At 39.9% G+C, this 24,375-nt stretch overlaps 4 protein-coding genes across 7 annotated transcripts in view; 3 read left to right on the top strand and 1 right to left on the bottom strand.

The window, feature by feature from the left end:
• shisa8b (shisa family member 8b) overlaps positions 1-6,054 on the top strand; it is a 45,168-nt gene extending 39,114 nt beyond the window's left edge. For both annotated transcript variants that reach the window (XM_085169788.1, XM_085169787.1), the window contains exon 5: positions 1,572-6,054. In XM_085169788.1, the coding sequence (XP_085025914.1) occupies positions 1,572-2,134 (563 nt within the window). In that variant the 3' untranslated portion in view covers positions 2,135-6,054. The remainder of the gene's footprint in view (positions 1-1,571) is intronic.
• On the bottom strand, positions 3,293-12,923 carry desi1b (desumoylating isopeptidase 1b). 2 transcript variants are annotated; one of them, XR_014875651.1, is made up of 7 exons: positions 12,503-12,923; positions 12,368-12,389; positions 12,184-12,256; positions 11,944-12,053; positions 11,457-11,579; positions 10,732-10,864; positions 3,293-9,327 (listed from the first exon to the last, which is right to left on the bottom strand). XR_014875651.1 is itself a non-coding variant. In XM_085169799.1 (6 exons), the coding sequence occupies exons 1-6, from the start codon at positions 12,588-12,590 to the stop codon at positions 10,786-10,788; spliced, it is 495 nt and encodes a 164-aa protein (XP_085025925.1). In that variant the 5' UTR covers positions 12,591-12,923; the 3' UTR covers positions 3,293-10,785. The 2 variants fall into 2 exon arrangements, 1 of the variants encoding a protein (XP_085025925.1); XM_085169799.1 differs by having other exon boundaries at positions 3,293-10,864.
• Positions 12,924-12,993: 70 nt separating this feature from the next.
• xrcc6 (X-ray repair cross complementing 6) lies at positions 12,994-18,500 on the top strand. Its single transcript, XM_085169786.1, has 13 exons — positions 12,994-13,109; positions 13,495-13,599; positions 14,531-14,643; positions 14,757-14,898; positions 15,144-15,395; positions 15,594-15,780; positions 15,874-16,060; positions 16,202-16,370; positions 16,761-16,922; positions 17,139-17,268; positions 17,439-17,539; positions 17,626-17,742; positions 17,926-18,500. The coding sequence occupies exons 2-13, from the start codon at positions 13,527-13,529 to the stop codon at positions 18,123-18,125; spliced, it is 1,833 nt and encodes a 610-aa protein (XP_085025912.1). The 5' UTR covers positions 12,994-13,109; positions 13,495-13,526; the 3' UTR covers positions 18,126-18,500.
• Positions 18,501-18,609: 109 nt separating this feature from the next.
• Positions 18,610-24,347, top strand: LOC146513078 (GTPase IMAP family member 7-like). 2 transcript variants are annotated; one of them, XM_085169793.1, is made up of 8 exons: positions 18,610-18,809; positions 19,021-19,121; positions 19,491-19,568; positions 20,722-20,772; positions 20,882-20,932; positions 21,020-21,070; positions 21,313-21,363; positions 22,073-24,347. In XM_085169793.1, exons 2-8 carry the CDS (start codon positions 19,082-19,084, stop codon positions 22,849-22,851), a joined length of 1,101 nt encoding a protein of 366 aa, XP_085025919.1. In that variant the 5' UTR covers positions 18,610-18,809; positions 19,021-19,081; the 3' UTR covers positions 22,852-24,347. The 2 variants fall into 2 exon arrangements, with proteins under 2 accessions (XP_085025919.1, XP_085025918.1); XM_085169792.1 differs by having other exon boundaries at positions 19,011-19,121.
• Positions 24,348-24,375: the final 28 nt, after the last annotated feature.

The raw sequence follows: 24,375 nt of genomic DNA, 5'->3' as shown, positions 1-24,375 counted from the left end.
TTTACGCATATAAAAAAGGGCATTTTCATGCTAACACGGTTCATTGTGTCATTTTTTTAAATTCTGCCTACAGGAGTTGCATAAAAGCTTTCTGATATATTCAAACAATAGTGACATTGCTGACAGGTTGGAGCCAGGAGGCCAGAAATGCATCATGGATTAACCGTGATTCAGACTTGAGCCCTCCTCCTATGATGACAGATCATGTGTTTGTGAATTGACAGTTAATTTCTTAGCCTGCTTCTGCATGTGACTCAGAACTGCATCAGACTGTGATAAATTGAAAATGATTTCAAAGTGTAAACAAGTTTAAAGAGGCCAAATATAGCATGTTTGCGCTACCGACCCAACTTTTTAACTTCTACTGTAACACTGCACTGTGACAGAGCAAGAAGTGAGCAGAAAGCTATATTTATTAACACTGTGAATGAGTGTACCCAAATTTGGTACATAAATCCCACAGTCTACACACACGTTGCCATTGGTTAAAGGAATAAAATAGAATTAAAAAGAGTAGAGTAATAATAGCCATTTGTGCTTATTTTTTCCTCTAAATAAATTTGGCAACTTTGTATTTGGGAAAAATTCTATAAAGACTAAGATTTGAGGAAAGGTCATTTACTACTTTTATTGTCACATTGCATGTGCAGGTACACTGGTACAGCAGATGCAAAATAGGATATAAGGAGGTCAGCAGTTGGATATTGCGCAAAACAAGTGGCATTTAAGTACAGTATGGAGTGCATAATGTTGAAGTTCTGGTAAGTGACGGTGAGATGTTTACGAAGTGTTCAGCAGTCTGATGGCCTGATGGAAAACGCTGTCTCTCAGTCTGCTGGTTCGGGACTGGATACTGCAGAACCTCCTGCCTGATGGAAGTAGTCTGAACAGTTTATGCTGAATAGTTTATAGAAAATAACAACACTAACAGTCATGTGAAAAGGACTCTATGCAATCCTTTGAAAAATTTAATACAACCTCACTGCTTCCATAGAAATTAAGAAGGTCAGAAGCAGCCAGGTGCTGGTCTTGAGCATTCAGGTGTGTGTTAATATAGTATCCCTCATGCCCTGCATCAGTTTAGTAATCCAATTAGAAAAAGACTGAACAAGCATGGCTTATTTGGTCAGAAACTAAGCCTCTTGTCTCTACACAGAACAAAGCAGCACGACTTAGGTTTGCCAAGTTGCGTCTAAACAAGCCACAAGACGTCTGGAACAGTGTCCTTTGGACAGACAAGACTAAACTGGAAATACTTGGGCAAAATGCACAGCGCCATGATTAGTGACAACCTAGCACAGCATATCAGCCAAACATCAGCCAAACCTTGTCAAGCACGGTGGTAGAGAAGTGTAAAGTTTAAAAATAGAACTAGACCTTTGTTCGTGGTCACATCTGTCTGAAAATAAAAAACAGATTCGACAAGATTAATGTTGGGCTTAAGCTCCGATCTTTCTCGATGCCCATCAAACTGAAAGCCTGGAGGGTGGGGAGACTTCTCGGGTATTTAAAGGTTTTACGGTTATGGTTGTCTTTGTCTCACAGACTGTCTCCACCCTGTCTCTCTGCAGCTGAAACTGCATCTCGGAGCTACTACAAGAGCTTCCCTCTCATGGATTTCTCCCAATACCAGCCTGTAGCCCCGCCTGCCTTCCAGCCTGTGCCCATTCCACCTAAAGAGAAGTCATACATCCATCACCAACCCCTGCCAGCACACCACGACATCCACTCCCCTCTTTCAATCTCCATCCCCCCCAGCCACCTCGAGCAATCACGCCTCTCTAAGACAACCACACACCCGTTTCTCTCCAACTCGGCCTTCAAAGCATGGGAGCCAAACGCCCGGCATGTCCACAGGCAGACCTCCGCCCCAGCGCATACTTCCACCTCTCTGCACAGCTCCACCCGGAGACACAACTACTCAACCCGGAGGCAGCAGAGCACAGAAAATGTCCCAGATCTCTATACTCAACCCTATGGAGGGATGTATGGAGGAACTGGAGGGGGAGCAGGACAGGGGCCACATGTCCAGGGGCCACATGTCCAGGGGCAACATCCATCTCAACCCACTTATTACCACCACACCAGACAGAAGAGCTACTCCACCCACAGTGCAAATGAGGTGACTGTCTAAGCGGCAGAAACTCGGAGTGTGGCCTTCCACCATGTTTAACACAAAAACGAAAATGCTTTGGCGTAAGCCAAAAAGGCCAGAGTTTGGGACAGCTCGTCCAACATGTGGTTAATTAAACAAGGAGTTTCTTTAAGACACGAAAAAATGAAAAGGGGTGTTTTCATAAGAGGAAACAGTCAGGTTCAGGAGGAAAACAGTGCAGAACCACCACTTTGTAGAAAATGGACTGTGCTGGTAAAGGTTATTACCGCATTGAGCAAATGTCTCGTATAATAAATGTTTAGATTTCACCCAAGGATATCTCAAATCCAGTTTCAGGCTTCAATAGGCTGCAAAGCTATAAAAATGTCCAACTACTAAAGATTTTCCACTACAGTGTGCTTCAATTGCGGTTGTACAGGCCATATGGTACGGAGCCCCGCAAGGGACATGGGAGAAAAAAAAAAAAAAGAACATTTGCGAGATCTCGCAAATGTTTTGGCCGCATCCTTTGGAGGCCGCCAGCTCGAAGCCGACCGGGAGGTCGAGTCACGATGTGCCAGGAGTGCGGTGTTCCCCCCGGCTGTAGTGGGCCTCAACCTCCCGTTAGCTTCGAGCTGGTAACAGACGTCTCCGAAAACGCCGGAGCACTTTTGCAAATATGTGATCTCTTGATAAACCGGGCAGATATTTGAAGTTTACACAGCTACATTCACGCCTAAAAATATCTTAAAAGTTTATTTTGTGACCCAGAAAGAGTAATATTAAAACTAACTAGCTGCCGCCATTGTTGGAGACTGGGCCATGCTATGAATTCTGGGGAAGGTTGGGTCACAAAAGATATACTTTTGCGAGATCTTGCAAAAGTTCATCTTAATTTTTTCTCCCATGTCCCTTGCGGGGCTCCGTAATATAGAAACATGGGCAGAACAAAAGAACTACAACATACTACTGCCAGCCACTCTAGAGGAGAGGGCTTGATACTTCGAGTCAAATTAGGCAAAAAGAAACAGTCAGTTTGTATTATTCAAAATAATTCTACCTGAGCACAGGTGAAGCAGGTGATCAGTACATGTGGCTACCAATTTAGCTAGAAAAAAATTATCTAATTCCATTCCAAAGAAATAGTCACAGCTAGCATGCAGCTATTTTGACTCAAATGTAGCTTTCTGTGTACTCTTTTTGTCATTCACCTGCAAATGTCAGACCTCAGGAACATTGGACGTGTTCATGTCATTTAATGGGAACTCTGTCTGTGTTCTCCTACTCACTACCTCCTCCACTTTAAAGGAACTCATTGTAAATGATAATAGTTTGAAAACTTTTTTGAAATTAATGTTATCAAAAGAAACCCAAGAGCTGTTTTACTTTGAGGTGACAGTGCTAGCTACTGCACCTTGCTTCTTCTCCTGAGAAGCACAGGTATGACGCACACTAACGCAGACAGTTAGCCTAGTTTAGCGATAAAAAAAAATTCTTGCTGGGAAATTATCAAACTGATGTTTTTCATCTACATTCAGTATTTATCTGGATTAAACAAATGTATAAAATCTCTGTGGCTAATGGTGTGTTCCATTTGAAGTCAAAAGTTGGAATTTAGGAGTTCCTAATTGGAATTTTCACCCACCCAAGTTAGATTTCCACCTTAGAAAGATGGAATAGCATCACCAACCTCAACTTCATAATCCAAGATGGTTTGAGAGCATGTAAATGTGTAAAATCTATAATTTGATGCTAATGCTAATGCTACACGAATGGCTCTGCCTCTTGCTTGCTTTTGCTTTTATAGCTTTTCTTAATTTACTACAGGGACGTGCTCTACCTGGGAGATCTCTCTTAACTCTGTCATCTGAGGCAAATGGAACGCAGCATTAATAATGAAGCCCATGAGGAAGTTTTGGAAACTGCAGTTCCTCAAATGGCCACTTGAGGTTGGCTCTTAAAAGAAAGTTAATCATTGGCGTTCATGTTTAAAAAAAACCCCAACTTGGGCTGGTGTACAAATGAATTAAAAATAAGTGCTTTTGATGGTGATCCAATTGGAGCTGGCTTAGTTTAAGAGTTTTCTCATTGTGATCTATATAGATATCATCAACCATTCAGTGCGATTGTCGAGGTAAAAGTTCAGGTAATTTTCAGGCCCCACAAGCTTTTGTGTGCATCAAGTTACCTCCTGTTTATCTTGTAAAAACACCTCTTCTATTTTGCAGCTCTCAGTCTACCTCCATGCACAGCTGTTTTCTCCTTGTCCCTTTTTCTCCCACCAATTTTCTGAGATGAAGCGCTTTGTATTCTTCGCCATCAGGCCAAGCATACGGGGACGGCATCCCCGCAGGTCACATTAACTGACGGTGAGGACAATGCCACCATCATGTCAGGTCCCATCAGCCTCCATCGTAGCTAGAGAAAAGAAGAGAAGGGAAGAGCGTAAGAGCCAGAGGCTCAAACTCTTTAGAAAGGAGAGAAAAGGAGGAAAGACAACAGGAAAATAAAAAACAAACACACACTGCTGCATGTTTTCCTTCCTTGGGGGAAGGAGTCAGTGTGGATCTGGTCTCCTACTATTGAACTGTCTGAGGCATAATTCAGAGTGTGCAGATGCCTGTATGTAATTTCTAACCTACAGGCACCATTGCGGGAAAGTTTTCTGAGGCGTTTCCAGCCCTGGAGCGTTAGACATTTCTCATTTCATCTCTGAACCCTGGACAGCAAAGGACACTGTGCAGAGTTGCGGCTGTTGATTTAAACATTCAACAGTTTTTGCATTGCTTCCACTGCACTTGTTGGTGAAGATGTACAACTAGAACACCCTCAGGAGATGTACAATGTACGACACATGTGTCCAGAAATGGTTCCATGAGGTTCGTGAATTGAATTTGTGCTGAAAGAGCCGAGGGGGGAACTTTCCTTTGATTATGTAGCAGCTGAATTAAGAGGCAGGAAAAAAGGTTGCTGTAGGTTAAATTGAGTCAAGACCAACGCATGCAAAACAACACAGCTGCTAAATAAAGACTGCCTAAATATAGCTCTACAGCAACACATAGATGCACTGTTGGTCAAATGCAATTCTGCAGTACGGTATTTTAAACATGAAATCAAGATACTAAACAATAAGAATGTTATATGGTTAATATTTTCTTAAATGAAGGCTCCGTATATGAGTATGGCAAAGAGGTCACAGCACCTTAACAATATGTCATAAGAAGACAGGTGAACAACAAAATCTGACCTATTCTGCCCTTTTGAGCAGACCAAAATTTTAACAACTCTTCCAAATGATCGAGAGGAACATTTTGTTTTGGCCTCTACCCAAAGTAAAGTTTAACACTTTCTCTCCTCTCACCTATATTTGTCTGTCTGTGAAGTTTTGGAGTTGTTTTCCACTGGAACAGCTGCCTGATGGAACAAGCTTGAATATTCCTATTCATATTCCACCTGAACTTCTTAATAAAAAAAACACGAGGTTTAAAATCTTGCCACCAGGCTTATAGAAGTTATCATTTATCCCTGGAGAAATGGAGGCATTCGTAACAGGGGTTTAAACTGTTCATTTGAACCATGTGGAGAAATGTCAGAAATTTTGATAATAGGTAAAAGTACAGTAAATGTATATTTGGTGTCTTTTGTCAGCCAAAATCTGTCATTAATGGGGACCTAGTATCATATTTAAATTTTGGACTTAATCCGACAGCGACCCATAGCTTGAAGCAATCCTCACGTCTTATAATGAGCCTTAGTGCAGCCCCTTGATCCACTGTTCTAACTCCTCTCCCTTTAACCCATCCTCCCAACTTTGTTCTGATTGGTTGCCCCTTGCAAACATAAGGTTGAGCTTCTTTATCCATAGCTGGAGCTATGTGCCTGAAATGACCATAACAGAGACATGTTTAATATAAGTAGCCACCACTGTAACAGTACATGAGTGACAGAAAATAATAAAACACACACAGCAGGTCTCATTTACATTACATTCATTCACAATGATGTCACATTGAGTGAATGGCATTTAGAGCTCTGTGGCTCCTCCAGTGTCAAGAAAACAAAAAAACAGGCAACTCTTTCACCGCACCCTCTCTTGTCTTCATTCCCTTGTATGTAAACACAAGAAGGACACGTCTGTAATTATGCGATTCCCCTCTTCAACAGTGCAGTGTCCTGGGCAGGCATCCGTTTCCCCTCCAAACGGTCGGTGTTGTGGGTTTAAAATGTTGAGAGCTGCTGCTTTTTTCCCCTTAAACAATAGCAGTTTAGTTCTTTGCAGTGAACAAGTGCTTCCGATGTTTGTTTGCTTTCCCCCCGTGGTATGGAAAACTGCATTTTTCTCCACCTGATCTTCTAGTCTGTGCAGATGAAACAAACCGCTTTTTCACGTCTTTGTGATAAATTCTTGACACATTTTGTACATTATTACTCCGTCTTTTGTTGATTTTTGTTTTATGTAGTGCAACCACCATCTGGGAATCATTTGGATTTGATTTATGACTATTGTGTAAATATTTTTATTTATTGGATTTCCTATATATTTTATTTATATAAGGGCTGTATGAACAGAGAGTATTTATTATTAGTAGTAGTATTACTGCTGTCAGGTTTTAACAGAATATTTGACTTTATGTTGGCAGAGTTGGGCAATAGACCGGCCTTTTCACATAAGTGGCAAAACACAGTGGCACAAACGAACTGCAGTACCTCTGTCTAAGCCACGGATTAGGTCTATATGACCAGAAGTGGTGAGAAGGAACTAGATGTGCTTTGGAACATTTGTCTGCATGTTTAAAACTGGAAGAATTAATTTTTGTTGGGTAAAGACTGCCGAGTTTACACCACTTTGGCTCCCTCAGTTACTGCAAGTAATAAAATATAATAGATACAGATGAGGTCAAAGTGTATTGGAGAGAAATACAGTACGTAGTGTTTATGCTGTATGTATCCATACTTCTTACTACAACAGAACAGCTACTTTATACCCAAAATATTCTAGAGATGTTGTTTCTAACAGACTGTTTAGAAGACACTTTTAATGATGAACTATTAAATATTGATATTAAAGAAAAATTTGAGTTTGGTTTGATTGGTTTTCATATGAAATTAATATTAGACTTCTGATCCTCATGGGCATACCACTTCAGACCACTGATAAATTGGCAGCTCTCATTTCATCAGACAAATATTCATTTAGTGAACTTTCTGGAAACTTTTTCTTGGAGCAGCTGGAGTAAAATGTGTTTACTTCAGAGGCAGCAGGTTCAGTACATGTTGAATATTTGAAGCAGCGTCGCTCACACAAATATTTGGTCATTTAAAAACATTTAATAGTCGACCTGCCTGACTGACAAATACAGCTGATGCTGCAGGACTGATCCTGTAGTGCCACCTTGTGGCTGCTTTTTATATTACATGGAACCAGAGCAGTAGCAGTTTTGAGTCCTGGAAACTTGATTTCTGAAGCGAATCACCAATTGCTACTAATGACGTACAGTGCAAAGGTCTGGCGCAGTCTCTTTCCTTTATATTTTGCCAGGAAAATGGAAATAGGTGCAGAAAAACTGTGTTTGTACAATTTTACCGAGATTTGAAAGTTAGTACTTGGTATAAACGCCTTTATTCTTTAACACAAAAGAAGCAAAACATGAAGAATTTAGAAGTGGCTTAAGATGCTTGATAAATACTATAGAACTGAACATTTTAATAAAGAAGTCACCAGAAAAGTCTTCAGAGAATAACAATTTTAATGGAAGATAGTATTTGAAAATGTCACACATTTAATAAAGTGCAGAGTTAAACATTTGCCTTGTGAGGTCTAGATCATCATCAGTGATCACCCCAGTTTAAACAGCCCAGGATACCACCTATGATGGTTTAGATGTCAGACGAACATATATATTAATCATTTTAAGACAAACATTTGTCTAAACCACGTGTGACCCTCTGCTTGTAAGCAAACATCTTTTTTTAAGTACATTTTTCCCCCTCAACAAATTCAGGTTCAATTCAGTGATTTTAGATTCACAATCTGAATAAACTAAAGACCTATTTATATTTGAATAGAAGCAAAATGATGGCCTTTTTGAGACTTGTGCATTAATGATCTACGCATACCCTTTATGTAGGATCAGGATGGTGAAGGAGCAACAGGTTAAACAATATTTAGAGTAAACATGTCCCAAACACAACAATTAAACACAGTTTGCCAAAACAGTGATGGAGGTAAGTGGTTGATACGCATAGTTTTCCTATGCCTGGTTTAATTGTGCAAATATAAACAGTCAAATATGTATAATGTATATGAAACAGTGCGTCTTTATAAACTGAAAAAACTCTAAACCCGACAAAGCAAATGAAAGCTGTAAAGCTGAGTGGTCCTGAATTTAAAAAAAAAATAAATGCATAAAAAAAATATATAATTCCCTGTGTTCATCAGATGTTCCTGGACGAAATGCATAACTTGGAGGTGGCATTCTGAAGATAAAACTTTGGTCAAACGATACTTTTAAAGCCAGACGAGCCGGCAGAACGGGTTTAACCGAGCTGGCATTGAAAGGCATCCTGTTCTAATAACTACAGGAATACAAACAGTAAAAACAAACAAATGAAAGGAATTAAGGCACCAGATTACATTTTTTCTCCCTCTCCACCAAGTTCCATGAAATTCAAGTTAGTAGTTTTTACATTATTGAGATGACGGACAGAAAAAGTGGAAACGATTTCACACCCACACTGAAGAAAAGGCAGAACGCAGCATGGCACGTTAAATAAACAAACTGACCAAAATGTGACAATGGACTAAGGAACAAATACCTCATTTTTGGCATTGGACTCAAATTCAGATTTGGATTTCTGCCAAAACAACTGAACTTAAAGTATCCTGTTACATCCTGGCACTTTGTGCATTTTGATACACATCTAGCAATTTGTTACCAACGTAACACAATCAGAGTCTTTACACCACCATTTTCAACAAGAATATTTTTTGTAATAAAGTACACGCCTTGCCAGTGATCTTTAAATGCCTCTAGGCACTTATTTGAGTAGTTCCTAAACTAATTTTATTTTTAAAAGTCACTATAAAAACTTCACATATAGAGAAATATCAAAGAAAATGTTTCCTTTAATTCCATAAATGTCAGATTTTAACGTAGGAGTCCTTACATGCCATCTCTCTGCCTCACAAGATCTCTGGAGAAAGACACAATAAGGTCTGCTGTCCATGAAAACTATTACAAATTCTCATTATCTGTGTGAATGATTAAAACCGAGACATCCTTTAGACACATTAAAACAGAAAGATTGGAAGGCAAGGCCAGTGCTGGTTATGTGATGATAGTACGATTCATGGATTCTTCATCATTCGATTTTTTTGAGCAGTTATCTAACATCTAACTATAATAAACTTTGTGACAGACTGCCACAATGACAGAGAGACATAATGGAGCACCTCGTGAGAGGATGACAATACCTGTTGAAAACGCCTCTCATAAGTAGCAGTGCATGAGAGGATGAATCCTGCCTCTAAAATGACAACTTTGAATACTAATACTAGGATATGCATGTATAGTGATCCTGCTGACTAGTAATCCGAACTCGGTTCGGATTACGGTTGATCCGTAATCCGAACCGATCCCACTCCATGTTTCGGCACGCACGTGATCCGAAGATTTGAAAAAGAAGAAAAAAGTATGTGTATGGTGCGCGTGGTGGGTCTGTCAAGCGATAGTTATGGCCAGCGCTAGTCCAAGTGGAGGAGCAGAGGAGTTTGCGGTATTTAAGCAGCCCTTTGCTGCCCAGTCCGACTGGGCTAAAGCTATTACAAAAGTTACTGGGGTGTTTAGCTGCAGATGGGAGGCCGTATTCCATTGTGCAAAACAAGGAGTTTAAACTATGATGAACGTGCTTGAGCCACGCTATGATATCCCGTTCGCGTCCACTTTAGTGGCAAGATCGTTCCAAGCATGTATGAGCAGGAAAAGTTTAAAGTTATGGCTGAACTGTCCCAGGCATCTTCTGTTGGCCAACTACTACAAATGGGTGGAGCTCCAGGGCAACGGAAAGCTACGTGACCGTGACAGCTCATTATATCACAGCAGAGTGCGATATAATGAGCGGTATGTATTAATGTAGGGTATACCTTACAATATAAAGCACCTTGAGGCGACAGTTGTGGTGATGTTGCGCTTTATAAATACAATTGAATTGAATTGAGTGGTAGATACAAAGACTATACTGGCCTATATTGAACAATAATATTTTTTTTAATAATTGCGTGGAATGAGTCTTGAGTTGAATGTTTTTAAAAAGGCAAAAAATACTTCAATAAGTAAATGTTAAATTTGTCTTTTTTCTTTTTTTGCTGATCCGAAAATTGATCCGATCCGTCACTTAAAACCGTGATCTGATCCGAACCGTGAGATTTTTGATCCATTGCACCACTACTGCTGACCCAAGAAAACGTAATCTTAAACATGTTAATGTACACAAACAAGTATAAGATCCATTTTTAGTCCCCTGTCCACAGAGTTTAGCACACCTTCACCCCTCGCATACACCTCAGAGTATGTTGAATAACACCATAAAAGTCAATAACAATAAGTGATGGCTAATTAAATATAGAAGTGACTTGCCAGCCACAGGCAGGGATGTTATCAGTTATCTTCTAAAATCCACAACTCGGTCTATCATTGCCCAGCCAGGTTGTTGCCTCCAGGATTTATGACCATGGAATCCAGGAAGGGACGGAGAGCCTGGCCAAATGGTCTGTGAGGAAATACAGCAGAGAGTACAGTTACATTACAAACCAAAGTCTTAGTCAGTTATATCATACAAAAACAGCAAACACTTAATACCACAAGAGTAATCGTTCAAAAGAGACGCAGGATGAAATGATTGTACAGCATACATCTTTAATGTCTTTAAATAACAAGAATTGGGCACTTAAGTTTCCATTTATTTCGGATTTTTCTACAAACGACACCAGGTCAAAATTAAATCACTCACTTAAATCTTTAATAAGTGGAGCTTAATGTTCTACATGTGAAAAGGCCAATAAATGTCTTATTAGTGATCATAGTTGACCAAAAATAGTAGTTTATTTTGGGCAGTATAAAAATACTTTTCTCATTCTCAGTGTTTTGAGTGTTTCTCAACCCAGGTCTCTAATTTTTGACAACTGTACATTCATATTGTAATGGTGTATTTAATACAACATTCAGGGTGCATATAATTCCAAATGCATTTTTCCATTTATATTTATTATCTATAATATAATTGATATTATTATGCATTTTTAGTGTTTTGCCATCAGTATCAGCAGATACTCAATTCGACTGCACAGAATTAAGAAGCTTACGTTGCGAGGATGTCAGATGGAAGGTCTGTGATGTACGATGGGATCTTTCTGCCTGTCAGGAATTGAGCCACTTCACTGCTGAAAGTGTTGCAGTTGTTCTCAAACAAGTTGTAATTGGCACCTCTGCAACAAATGAAGGAGGAAGTCAGAGGAGGGAAGAAGAAGGAGTTCAAAGCGCAGAGAGAGGGAGAGAGAGGGAGAGAGAGGTGCACCACAGGGTGGAGAAAAGCAGGTGAGTAGCAGGAAGTGATGAGACAAACATTTTAAATGCAAAATAATGAGGGGGAAGAACACTATATGTACATTTTAGCTCATTCCTAAAAACGATTATTTAGACTCAAACAGGGCAGTAACGCATGAGCCTTGTTCTGTGCATTCAAGCGATGCACTTAATTTTACTGGTGCTACTTAAAAACAAATAATTTGTAACTGTTTGGTTCAGTTGTATTTTTCCAAAATAACAACAACAATAATCATCTTCTTTTACCTGTACTTGGACTCTCCCAGTGAAGTTAAATACTCCTTAAAAAGGTCTTCAGGCACTTCAGTGGAGCCCATGTCTACTACAGAATCAGGCGGACCCAACAGGGTGCCTCCCTAGGAGACAAACAGATGCACACTTCAGTGACTTGTCACTGAGACTCTGACACAAGTTTCTTGATTTTGTGTCTAGATCAAACGGCTTTAAAGTGCACTGTTTATATGAGAGGATGGTGCTGATTCTTACAGGTGGACAATTGGTGATGCCTGTTGATCCACCAAAGTAGTGCTCTTTCCCGTGGACCACAACACCCGTGTGCCTGTTAGACGCCAATGCATTTGTTTTTTAAACAGTGGTATTAAACTACTTAACTGCAGCTCAGGTGATCAGTGAGAATACTTTTTATAGAACTTTCTTTATGTAAACTCACCATATCCCATCAATATGTCTCCCTGTAAAGAGAAAATAATTTATATTACGATCAACTTTTTCCGCCCTTAGAAAACAACAACTTTCACTTCCGAAGCATCCCACTGAGTCATGACAGAGTTTGTCAGAAACTCACCCAGCATGGAAGCACTCAGCTGACGGGCCATCCCTCTGGACAGGTCATAAACGTAAAGTTTCACTGGATAAGAATCGGTTTGGTCCATGATAACGCAAAACGATTTATTTGAAACGACAATGCGGCTAACCTTCTAGAAAGTTACTTAGTCACTACAGAGTTCCCAGCTAGCTAGCTTCCCGGTGACAAAGAAAAGTTTAATAAACCTCTGGTGGTGGAACTGTGAGAAATAATAAATTCAGGCTACAGGCTGTTTAAAATGCTAGTAATAACTGTAAAGTAAAAAAGTAAATGTAAAACCTAGCTCGAAGTTGCCGGGGGAGTCAAATCCAGTGCTGTGTCACTGTCTATCAACGATAACACTTCTGTCCTATCACGTGAACAGCAGGCTTCCGGCTTTAGGGTAAATAAACCCCGCGTTTTTAAACGGGATTGGCCAATACCTTAGATTGGCAGATAAACTGCCAATAGACGATAAGACATCCAGTAGGCGTTTGAACCGTGCTTGTTCGCGTATCTGAACGCGCCAGTGATTAAAACTAGCCTGGACTTGTGTGCAGAAAGGAGAAGCACACGGCAAGTGACGGAATTCTCTGATGAAAACTGTGTATGTATTTCATTTATGTTGTAAGTTTAGACTATCAATTTTCGTGCCTCATTAGACCCATAACATTGTTACATAGTCGGCTCCTAAATGGAAATGGCACGAAAAGTAGCTAATTACAAGCTAAGCTAGCTAACATTTGCTAGCTAAAGTTAGAAACATAGTTAATTAAACATTAGTAATGCGTTAACGAGACATTAAAACTGTTTTGAAATACCTTGTCGTGTGCATAATAATTATTATCTGGTGAAAGTTGCACCACATGTTTATTTGTAGGAGTACATAGGATGCACTTTTTAAATACGCCACAGAAAAGCCTTCTGCCATTGATACTTTGTTTGAATCTAGTGTTGTAAATGCGGCAGTCTTTTATCCTTGGTTTTCACAGTAAATCCTGAGACGGGACTGAAGGCAGCACCAATGGCAGAGTGGAACGCCTACTACCAAAACGAGGATGAGGAGGGAGAGCAAGAAGAAGGGGAGCAGTCAGGGGGTAAAAGGAAAAACCGCTACTCAACGCTTATTTACACCACTGTGCAAAAGTCTTGAGCCACCACTTATTTGTTTATATTTAGCTTCCTAAGAGCCCCACTTTGTTGTGTTTTGTGCAATAGCTTTCCAGGTTTTATGAAGGTCTTTCAAAGTTTTTCTTTAAACATTGGCTGCTTTCCTCCCCCTTATTAACTCCAGTTCTTGAACCTGGCAATTTTCAGAGGAATGCTTTTAATTGTTAATTCACTTAACACTGACTTATAAATCTTTCAGGTGTGGAAAGGCAACTAACACTAAAAGTTCAGCTGTTCAGAGTTAGGTGAGGCATCATCAATATGGAAGAACGGTCGTAAATCACAGCGGCATAGCTCCATATATTAAACGTCAGGGCTGATATAAAAGCATAAAATACAATACAACGTAGGCAGGTAGAAGTCAAGCCAAGCAAAGGCGCCATCTTCCTGTCACAGTCAGCTGATCCTGTCACAGTCAGCTGATCCTGTCACAGTCAGGAGGTTTGAATGTTCTTCAAGAAGCCTGGAGAACTACTCCTACAGACTACTTAATGAAATGACAAGAAACTTACCTTAGAGAGTTAGGGCTGTGTTGATGAATAAAAGTTGGCATACCAAATATTGACTTTCAAGTTTGTAAAATAGTATAAACTCGCCTTTGTGAGAATACTTGCCTTATATACTGTATTTCCTTGTATCTTTGCACATGTTTCAATAAATGCTGCACCTGGCAAAAAGTCAAGAATTGAGGGGTGGCTCAGGATTTGTTAAATGATACTTTTGCTGTTATCACATTTTATTATCACATTTTAGTTATTAAAATCTACTTCAGCACAAGTAAAATGTTGGCACGTAGCATTGATACAAAAAGTGATACTGAAGTGACAACAGAATCAACCAGGTCTCCATCTTCAATAGGAAACTACAAAATTACAGGGAGAGACAGCTTGGTGTTCTTGGTTGATGCCTCCAAGGAGATGTTCATCAAAGGGGAAGACGGGGAACCCTCCAACTTTGATATGACCATGCAGGTGAGATGGCTGGTTATCTCTTTCTTTTGCTAGTTTTAATTTTATAGTAGTTATTTCGCTCTGCTTCATATAGCAACCTTGTAACAATGATGGTTTGTGTGCTGCTCTTGTAGGTTGTGCGCTCTGTGTACACCAGTAAGATTATCAGTAGCGACAGGGACCTGGTGGCTCTGGTTTTCTACGGCACAGAGCAGAGCAAGAACCCCAGAAACTCATTTAAGCATGTCTATGTGTACCATGATCTCAATGAGCCTGGTAAGCTGCAGCTCTTTCAAACAAACACATAATTACACTTTATTTTGTTATTGTTTTGTTTCAAACACAAATGTAGGCAATCTTCTTATCTGCAGTTCTTTTTCCTCTTTTTTTCTTTATTTTAGACCAAAACTTAAAAAGAGCAGAGCAAAGCTGCAGTCAATATTGGCTCATACTTCCTCAGTAGTTTGTAAACTGCTGAACATATCTTTCTTATACCCTTGTCTGTCTCTTGCTTTGTACAGGTGCAAAGCGAGTCCAGGAGGTAGATGCTCTGCGGGGGGAAAAAGGTGCCAAGCTGGCGGCAGAGACCATAGGCAGTGGAGAGACATCATTAGGAGACGCTCTGTGGTGCTGTGCCAACCTCTACAGTGACATCAAGCTCCGCCTCTCGCACAAGCGGCTTATGATTTTCACGTGCAGGGACGAACCACATGGAGGCGACAGCGTGAAAGACCGACAGGCTCGCACCAAGGCCAGTGATCTCAAGGAGACTGGTGGGTCTAAAAGAAGCTATTCACGCAAGCCCTGTTAACTGTAAATTTTATCACTGCCTGGTAATTAACTTTACCAGCCTTTCGGGTTTCTATCTTCTGCTAATTCTGCAAGTTCACATTATTTTACTGAAGTGTGATGATTTGTTATCATTGGTAATTGTGTATGTGGGCTGTCTTCCCTCGACCCTCTTCTTTTAGGCGTCGTTATTGATTTAATGCACCTGATGAAACCGGGGGGCTTCAACATCTCGCTCTTCTTTTGCGACATTGTAAGTCCACCAGAGGATGAGAGTGAGATGGGGCTGCAGCTGCAGCCTTCTGACAAGCTGGAGGACCTCCAGAAACGGGTGCGGGCCAAAGAGCTGAAGAAAAGAGCCTTGGCAAGGCAAGCGATGGCTTTCTTTGTATCCATAGCGTATTTATTTACCTTTTCCTCTTGGCTGTTCTTTACACTATCTATTCTTTCTGCTGTCTTTAGGTTAAACCTGTGCCTCGGGGAGGGCATAAATGTAGCCGTGGGAATTTATGCAACTGCTGTGGCAGCTCGCAAACCAGGTTCCATCAAACTTTACAGGGAAACCAACGAGCCAGTCCGCAGCAAAACTCGAACCTTCCACACCCAAACTGGCAGTCTGCTGCTGCCCAGTGAGATAAAGAAAGCCCAGGTAATGAAAATCTCGTGATCCCAATCGAAAGCAGTGCTATGTTTATTCCATTATTTGAGTGCTTTTCCTTTTCTTTTTATTTTTTTAAGATTTAACTTACACATGAAAACTCCACTTTATCTGTGTGTGTGTGTTGTGTAGTATTATGGTGGTAAAGAGATTGTGATGGAGAGGGACGAGGTGGATGCCATTAAGAAGTTTGATGACCCTGGATTGTTTCTGATTGGATTCAAACCGATGGAAAAGCTCAAACTGCATCACCATATCCGGCCTGCTGTCTTCCTCTATCCTGAGGAGGATGAGGTGAAAGGTATAACTGTGTGTGCGGTTGTATGTCTGATTTAATTCTAGAAAGGAAGAATAAAACCACAGTGTTGACTCTGGATATTTCTAAATATTTTTTCAAATAAAGGTCATAGTCAACTTAACTTAAGTTTCACTCATCCACACCCTGCATGCAAAGACTCTTTGTTCCAAGAACGCTGAGTTAAAGCTGAGTTATGCTTAGGCTCCCCTGAATTTGAGAAGCATTTGATAAAATAGAATTGATGATGGGTTTAAAGTAAAAGCTTTTATTAAAATGTAAGCAGCTATAAAAATTGTCTGTTCAGTCATAGTAAATGTGGATCTCATTGATACTGAATCGGATATCCTGTGATTTTTATTTATTCATTTATTTATTTATTTATTTTCACTCAAGGCAGTTCATGTCTGTTCTCCGCCTTGCTGAAGAAGTGCAGCGAGAGGAACGTGTTCGCTCTGTGCCGTTTCATCTCCCGCAGAAACTATCCACCTCGGTTTGTTGCCCTATTGCCTCAGAATGAGGAGCTCGACGAGGGGAAAGCACAGATTACACCACCAGGTAATGTGGTGCTGGGGTCAAGATGGCTAATTACATTTAATTATTTTAGCTTCTTTAAGTGGAACTTCAGAGTCTTTACAGCTTTTAGCAAAAATAACTAAATTTTACAGTAATACAGAGAACTCGCAAATACATAAATATTACTGAAACATTTGAACTTAGTTGTGTGTAATTGACTGCAGTGTGACGCGTCTTGTCTGCTCATGACTTTACCAGGTTTCAACGTCATCTACCTGCCATTCGCCGATGATTTTCGGACTCTGGACCCTCCGCAGTTTCCCTTGGCCTCACAAACACAGGTGGACAAGATGAAAGAGATTGTGTCCAAACTCAGGTTCAAATACAGGTAACTCTAGAGCCCCCCTTTTTTTTTTTTTACAGGAAAACTGAGGAGTTATATCAAATTTCATAAAACTAACAACAAGAATTACTCTGGTTTATAGCAGACTCACGCATTTCCTTTTTGTTTTTTGAGTAACCACTAATATTATTTTCACACTCTGTAATGTCATGCAGGAGTGAAGGTTTTGAGAACCCAGTCATCCAGCAGCATTTTAGGAACCTGGAGGCCTTGGCTCTGGATATGATGGCTCCAGAGGAAATTGAGGATCTCATCAGTAAGATGCAGACCTAAACACAGATCCCAGTTTCCTTTTGTGGCTGCTAGAGTAATTCTACTCATCGCGTTCTTTCTCTTCCTCAGTGCCAAAGGTTGACCAAATAGACCAGCGTCTGGGTCCTCTGGTCCAGGAGTTCAAAGATCTGGTCTACCCTGCCTACTACAATCCAGAGAGCAAGCCAGCTGCCAAACGCAAAACAGGTCAGAGCATGAACCATCAGTGAAACTACGTAAAATTATGTGCTAGTATGTGTTGTGAATTACATCCCAAGCAAAATGTTTCCAGGTAGTCAGATTGACTTATTAATAACTTGCATCATTCAGTAGTTCAGGAATTCTGTGATTTGATAAATCTAATTATTCTTTTACTCCATGAACTCGCAGCTGATACTGGAGGTGGAGCTGAGAAGAAGCCCAAAGTAGAGCTAACAGAAGATGAGTTGAAGGCCCACGTGCAGAATGGCACTCTGGCAAAGCTGACCGTGCCCGTTCTAAAGGACGCCTGTAAGCAATTTGGGGTTCGAACCACTGGGACCAAGAAGCAGGAGCTGATGGATGCTTTGATTGCCCGTTTAGGCTCATGAGGAGTCTACACCAGACTTAATCCACAACAGCTTTGCACAAAGTTCTGGTTAATTTTTGAATCTGCTTGAGCAGTCATCATGTATGGTTCCTGTGCTTGTTTTAAACTCGCTACGCGGCCCTCACATGGACCAGACGCTGTGTTTTCCTGTTGGGCTTGATTAGATAAGAACAGCGTGACAGCCCCATTATGTATAAATACTGTTTGAATGTTTAAAAAAGCCTCATTCTGTTGTGATCAAGCACTCACTCTCGTGGTGTTTGAAATGATAAAGAAGTCTAGAAGCATTGGAATACACTGATCTTATAAATACTGTAACTAGCGGTGACACTTGATGGCGTTGCATTTGCATTAATAAACTGTTTTATACTACTCACCTGATTCCTTTTATTTACATAATCACACAGGTTAGTTCACCTTAAGCTGCATTTCTAGTTGTTCATGTTGCACAAAAAAGGGTGTGTCCCAGGTCAAACTGCATGATCAGCATTCCTGGGCCTCGTCAATGATTTGTTTTGCTGCATAACAAAAAGGAAGTACTGTTCCTGATGAGGGCAGGCCTGCGCAGGCTAATACTTGCGCAAAAGCAGGAAGAAGAAATCAGAGTTTTAACCCCATGTGAGTTGTACTGACAGTCTGAAAGCTGATGTCACTCTTGGAGGGCGATTATCTGACTACACATCAGGTAAAAGCTCTTCATGAGCATTTTGCTGTCGATATAGCTCAAAAAGGACTTAACAACATTACGTTATGTTTGGTTTTTCAGCTGTCTTGTAGTCTAGACACCTATTAATCAGATGAGTTTATTCCTCCTTATAACTGAACAGTTAGGAAAATTACATAAACGTTGCAGCGTTTTTCAAGCAGCTTGTTTAACCTGTGTTAGCTCTGAGCAGAAGTTGTGCTGCCTGTTCTTCTTACCTTCACACCAACTACAGCGTTCCCATCTGCTGAGACATGGAGTGTCAGTGTGAGAAAGACACCCCTGAGGATGCAGGTAGGCAAAATATACATAAAAATAAAAATTTACACACAAAAAATGTGATATTGACATGTTTTTTTTAAATTTATTGGTCTTTTTTTTAGTATCATATTCTGATGATGCATCTTTATTGCTGCAAAATGTATGTTACATGTAAAGTGTTGAGTTCAGGCATTGTAGTTTGCGGTCTTTACAGCCAAGTTAAGTCTTAAAAATAAGTGTAAACAATCAAAAACCATGTGACACAGCTTTCTTGGGATCCTTCAGGGGATTTCATTTCTATTTTTTTTCTCTAAATGTGGTTGAAAGGCTAAACTGATGCTAAGCTGTGAACAGCTCTGCACCGCTAATGTCATGTTTGCCTCCCTGCCGTCTCCTTGATAGGCTGGTGGATGAACACCAACAGTGTCCAGATGGGACTTTTTACCGTGGTGGGGTATCTTCTCTACAGGTTCTCACAGAGTCAGTCACACAGCAACACCCACACTTGTACTGTTTAATGACTTTTACTGAGTCTGGAAAATAAATAATGAATCTGTAATAGTGAACTATTTTCAGGTAGTAAACAGATGTTTTTTTTTTCCATTTCTTTTTCTTTTAAACTTCTCCTGTCCAGCACTTTTAGCAATGCAAATGTGGCAAACACCTTTGCATTGCCAAGAGGAGTGCTGTAGACAGTCTATAGGCTCCTCTTGTTGTTTTCTTTTATTTATTTATTTTTTATATCTTTTATTTTAGATCTCACATTATTATCTGAGTGGTTGTCATGCCAGACCTGACAGGGTGTGAGGCCAAGTTATCGAAAGACAGGAGATAAGGGGGGTGGAGGGGGTAATTGCGAGTAACATACCACAAACATACAACACACTAGTCTAAATTTTTAAATCGAATCAATAACCTGTCATCTGAACACTTAAATGATTCAAAATGGGACAGAGACTAGAAAGAGCATATTTCTCCTATACTGGCTTCTCTTTACTGGCTGCCAGTTAAATGCTTAATCAAATTTAAAATCCTTCTCTTCGCATGAAGATCATAAATAATCAGTCCCCGTTCAATTTAATTCAATTCAGTTAAATTCAACTCAACTCAGTTTTATTTATATAGCACCAAATCACAACAGTAATCTCAGGCATTTTCTGACAATAATAGAGAAAACCTCAACAATCAGAACAACCCCTTATGAGCGAGCATTTGGCAACATCAGGGAGGAAAAACTCCCTTTTAACAGGAAGCAACCTCCATCAGAACCAGGCTCAGAGAGGGAGACAGGACAAAAGATACACTGAATCATCTCTTAGTTATGCAGCAATATGCTTAGGATGCTGCAGATTTCCCACGATTCAATGAGTGTTTCGTCTTTAATCAGCTGTTTTCTCTCTCTGTGTTCATACACCACTTGCTCATGTCTACAGTGTGTCTTTTGTCCTGTATCAGCTGACTGAATGTAGAGTTTGATTATAGTAAATCCAAAAGAAACAAATACAAGAGGGCAGTATGGATCCTACAGTTATGGCATATGAATAAATCCATGTTCATTATAGAAAATGAATAAATAAGTCTCCCTGTTATTATCACACTCTGCGATACTCATTCTAGCCACACTTCCCTGCAGCTCTCCCAGCTCTGATTCGATGGCCGATTCGTCTCTTTTGTTCTTTAACTGGTGAGTTTATCTAAGCCAATACATCACTTTGACTTCCAAGTTTCAGGACAAAACCAGCAAAATGAAACTGAGTTAATTCATGCGCACTGATTATTTCTTTTCCCTTCAGGTCTGTCAGCTCTTTGGGGGTGGATAAGTCGGCTTGTGGGAACCCTCCGAGGTATAAAGCACATCCCCCATTTTACCATTTAAAACAAAATCTGTTAAACTGGAGCTGACTTTTTCCACTCCATGTCTCGTGTCTCAGTAATCCAGACCTTGTTTAAGTGGCTGTCTCGGATTTGGCGCTTTTTAGCCAGTAAGTATTTCTCGTATCTTTGTTGGATTTCGTTTTCTCTTCACTGCGTGTTGCAAATAGGCTTTTTCGGAGAGAGCGTAAAAGAAAACGTTTAGAATCTGAGTGGCTATCAGAGGACGTGACCCAGCAGTGCAAGCAGACATGTGACAGCAGTTTAAAATGTGAAGGCATCACAGCTGTTTCTGTGATACATGCGAGTAATTACAACACTAATGTAAATTTCTGTCTGCTTGCTTCATCAGCATTTTCCTCAAGGTTCAAGTGGATCGCTGCTGTCATCAAAGCCATCAACAGTCAGTTTGTTGTCATTTTTATTAGCTATATTTAGCTACATACTCTATATATCAATATGTATTTGTTCATTTTTTGTAGTTTGTTTTTGTGCTTTTATGGGATTTGTCTCACAAAACGATCAATGGTCTCAGAAGCTAGTGGTTTTACAGAATCAACCTTATGAGAGGTTTTCTGGTATGTTTAAGAACTCTCATTCAAAACTCCTTCAGTTTCAGGATATTTCAGGTTCTTGCGCCCTTATAATGCCCATTTTGCATTATAAGGATTATGGAGTGATTCATCTTTCTGAGATATATTTCTTGTTGTACTTGCAAATCTGTTCAGGATCATTATCCTGAGCACAAGGTCCACTTTCAGCTCAGTCTCAGGTTTCAGACAAATGGTCCTACACTATCTCTCAAACTGGCCTAAAGCATTCACTGATGTGACACAAAATTCATTCTTATGTCACTGACTGTATGTAATTGAGGCAACGATGTGCCCTCTTTTCCTGAATCACCATCTTTGGCATGTATTGTATTGTTTTCAGCAGCAAATATTGTTATTCCACACAAGTTCTTACGGCTCTTCTTATAAATTTCCCAACTGAGAAAATGAAAAAAAAATGAAATTTTAGATAATCAGATTGAGCTCTTTTTGATTTAGAATCACAGCTTTACCCCATAAGGCTTTTTTTTATTCTAAAATAATATTGTATTATCTCTGTAGATTCATCCAGAGACGGGTCTTTGAACTCACAGAATGATCAAGTCATTAGCAGCTTGCTGAACCAAATGCTTGATCCCTCTGGCGGCAGCATTCCCAAGAAACCAGGTCTCAGGCTGGTCCTCCTGGGGCTTCCTGGTGGAGGACGGACTTCCTTAGCAGATACTTTAATGAACAACAGTGAGAGAAGCACCAAAAGGGTTCCTCTAAAGGAGAGTACTGTGCAAAGGGCTTTTATAGATGGTAGAGAACTTATAGTAATTCAGAGCCCGGATCTTTTGGGGACGTCACTAGGGAACAAAGAGAGAGCACTGGAAGTTCTGAGGAGTGTCCAGCTTGCCAGTCCCGGACCACATGCCTTTCTACTGGTGATGCGTGCTCCAGGCTTCACCAAGGGGGCTGAGCAGGATGCTGCCCAAGCAGTCCAAGCCACAATGGAACTGTTCGGTGTGGAAGTCAAGAGGTACATTATCCCAGTGCTCACTCATGCAGACCGTCTGGGTCGAAGGAACACTTTAGATCAGCTGCTTGATGCAGATGCTGGAAATCTGAAAAGGGCTGTGGCACTGTGTGGCCAGAGGCCTGAACTGGTGGATAACAGTCCCGACCGCCCTGCAGAGGAAAGAAGTGTTACACGCAGGCAGCTGGTGGAGCGTGTGATGGAGGTAATGGAGCTGAAGGGGCATTTTGTCCACGAGCTACAGAGAAGAGAAGACCACATGAGGGAGGTGCTGCTGGCTGATATGACCTCTGCACTGGCTAAAAGACTGGGATATATGTAGAGAGAGAAGAGAAGAAGAAAGGGAATTATGTGCAACAAGTTGGAAAGATGGTGGAGGTGGAGGTGTTTGCCACTGTTCAGCAGTGGACAGTGGTATGTATTATAGTTTCCAACATACCCTAGATTGTTTAAACATATATTTCATATTCATTTTTATATTCTTAATTAGATTAATCCATCAATTTTTCATCACTTTGTGTTCTCCAGATGGCTGTTTACAGCTACTAAATGCTTAAATGTTTACTGTTTACTTTTCTCAGCAAAGTACTGATTGCTGATTATGTGGCCCAAATATTTAGCTGAATTTGTCTACTGATGCATAAAAGTCACTGTTTGCAGAATTAGCATTTTATAAATGAATATTTTATCAAATTTACTTCTGCTTTTCATTCTTCTTCCATAATTTAAGTGGGGAAAAAAACTGCAAAACCTACAAAAATATATAAAAATTTAAAAGAACTAACTTGTCTGTCACTTATGTGTTATTATAGATAACAAATAAATGTGCTCTTAAATATGATAACATGATAATATGATAACAAATAAATGTACACTTAAATATACTCATGAAACAACAATCACTTAAATTTTTCAAATGTATGGCTGTCAGACAACTGTGATTACCTAGCTTTGATAAGTAAATTTTTCCACAGACTTCTCTTGATAATGTAGCTAAAATGCTGATAACGAATATAAGAATAGTGAAGCAGAGTTAGTTACATCAAGTATTCAATACACTATGTGCTCTTATACTTTCACTCCCAAAAACTACAGTCAGAGTCACCAAGTATGCCAAATGTCCTCTGGCTAAATAAATTCCATTAGTACTAATATTGCTATAGACTCAAAACCACAACAAGAAAAAGTTGTTATAGGATATAACCTATAACCCCTACACCTCGTCTATTTTCAGGTTCCAGATTTATTCCAGATTCAAGTGTATTAAGACGCGTTTTTGACTGTTATAAAAAGTTGAGTGACAGATACAAGTAACTTAAGCTGTATGAAATGATCCTCCTGTTGTTGTAATTACAGCAAATATCTATAGAAATGTTCTATCTGTGATCTTTCCTGATTAGTAATGTTTCTCATATAGCTTTCTACAGACACCAGAAGAACAGTAACAGTACAGTCTGTAAGCACAACACATATCAGAAAGCTGGCTTTACAGCTAGCTAATGTATGACAATAAGTTCACCAGATGGCACACATATTTAGCATCTCTGCCACTCTACAAAACTATGATTTATTTATTCTTCACTATAAATCCCGTTTTCAAGTTTTGCTCCAAATCTAGATAACTCAATCTGTTATAGTAATTAACAGTAATTAATCAATTAAAGTCCGGCATCAGGATGCAAATATGTTACTTACTATCCAAGCATTTAATAATATATGCCAAAAAAAAAAACCCGGTGAATCTCCTTTTTTTTAAATAATGTTTTTATTTTTAGTTTGATTTTCCCTACAATTAACCTCGTTACCGTGTTGCCTCAAGCATCCTCTGCTGGTTACAAAAAGGTTT

The sequence above is a fragment of the Neolamprologus multifasciatus genome, chromosome 8 (genome assembly GCF_963576455.1).
Source record: "Neolamprologus multifasciatus chromosome 8, fNeoMul1.2, whole genome shotgun sequence".
In the NCBI taxonomy this organism is placed as follows: Eukaryota; Metazoa; Chordata; class Actinopteri; order Cichliformes; family Cichlidae; genus Neolamprologus; species Neolamprologus multifasciatus.
The sequence above is the reverse complement of the archived record's forward strand: the minus strand, read 5'-3'. Positions and strand labels throughout refer to the sequence as shown.

Bases quoted from the DNA above. Each gene is read 5' to 3' on its own strand.
- LOC146513078 (XM_085169793.1), top strand. From the start codon at position 19,082: ATGGAGTGTCAGTGTGAGAAAGACACCCCTGAGGATGCAG. The intron at 19,122-19,490 runs GTAGGCAAAATA...TCTCCTTGATAG, and splicing joins AGACACCCCTGAGGATGCAG to GCTGGTGGATGAACACCAAC. The intron at 20,933-21,019 runs GTATAAAGCACA...CTCGTGTCTCAG, and splicing joins GCTTGTGGGAACCCTCCGAG to TAATCCAGACCTTGTTTAAG.
- desi1b (XM_085169799.1), bottom strand. From the start codon at position 12,590: ATGGACCAAACCGATTCTTATCCAGTGAAACTTTACGTTTATGACCTG. The intron at 12,257-12,367 runs GTGAGTTTACAT...GGCGTCTAACAG, and splicing joins AGACATATTGATGGGATATG to GCACACGGGTGTTGTGGTCC. The intron at 12,054-12,183 runs GTAAGAATCAGC...TTTGTCTCCTAG, and splicing joins GCATCACCAATTGTCCACCT to GGAGGCACCCTGTTGGGTCC.
- xrcc6 (XM_085169786.1), top strand. From the start codon at position 13,527: ATGGCAGAGTGGAACGCCTACTACCAAAACGAGGATGAGGAGGGAGAG. The intron at 14,899-15,143 runs GTAAGCTGCAGC...TGCTTTGTACAG, and splicing joins CCATGATCTCAATGAGCCTG to GTGCAAAGCGAGTCCAGGAG. The intron at 15,781-15,873 runs GCAAGCGATGGC...TGCTGTCTTTAG, and splicing joins AAGAAAAGAGCCTTGGCAAG to GTTAAACCTGTGCCTCGGGG.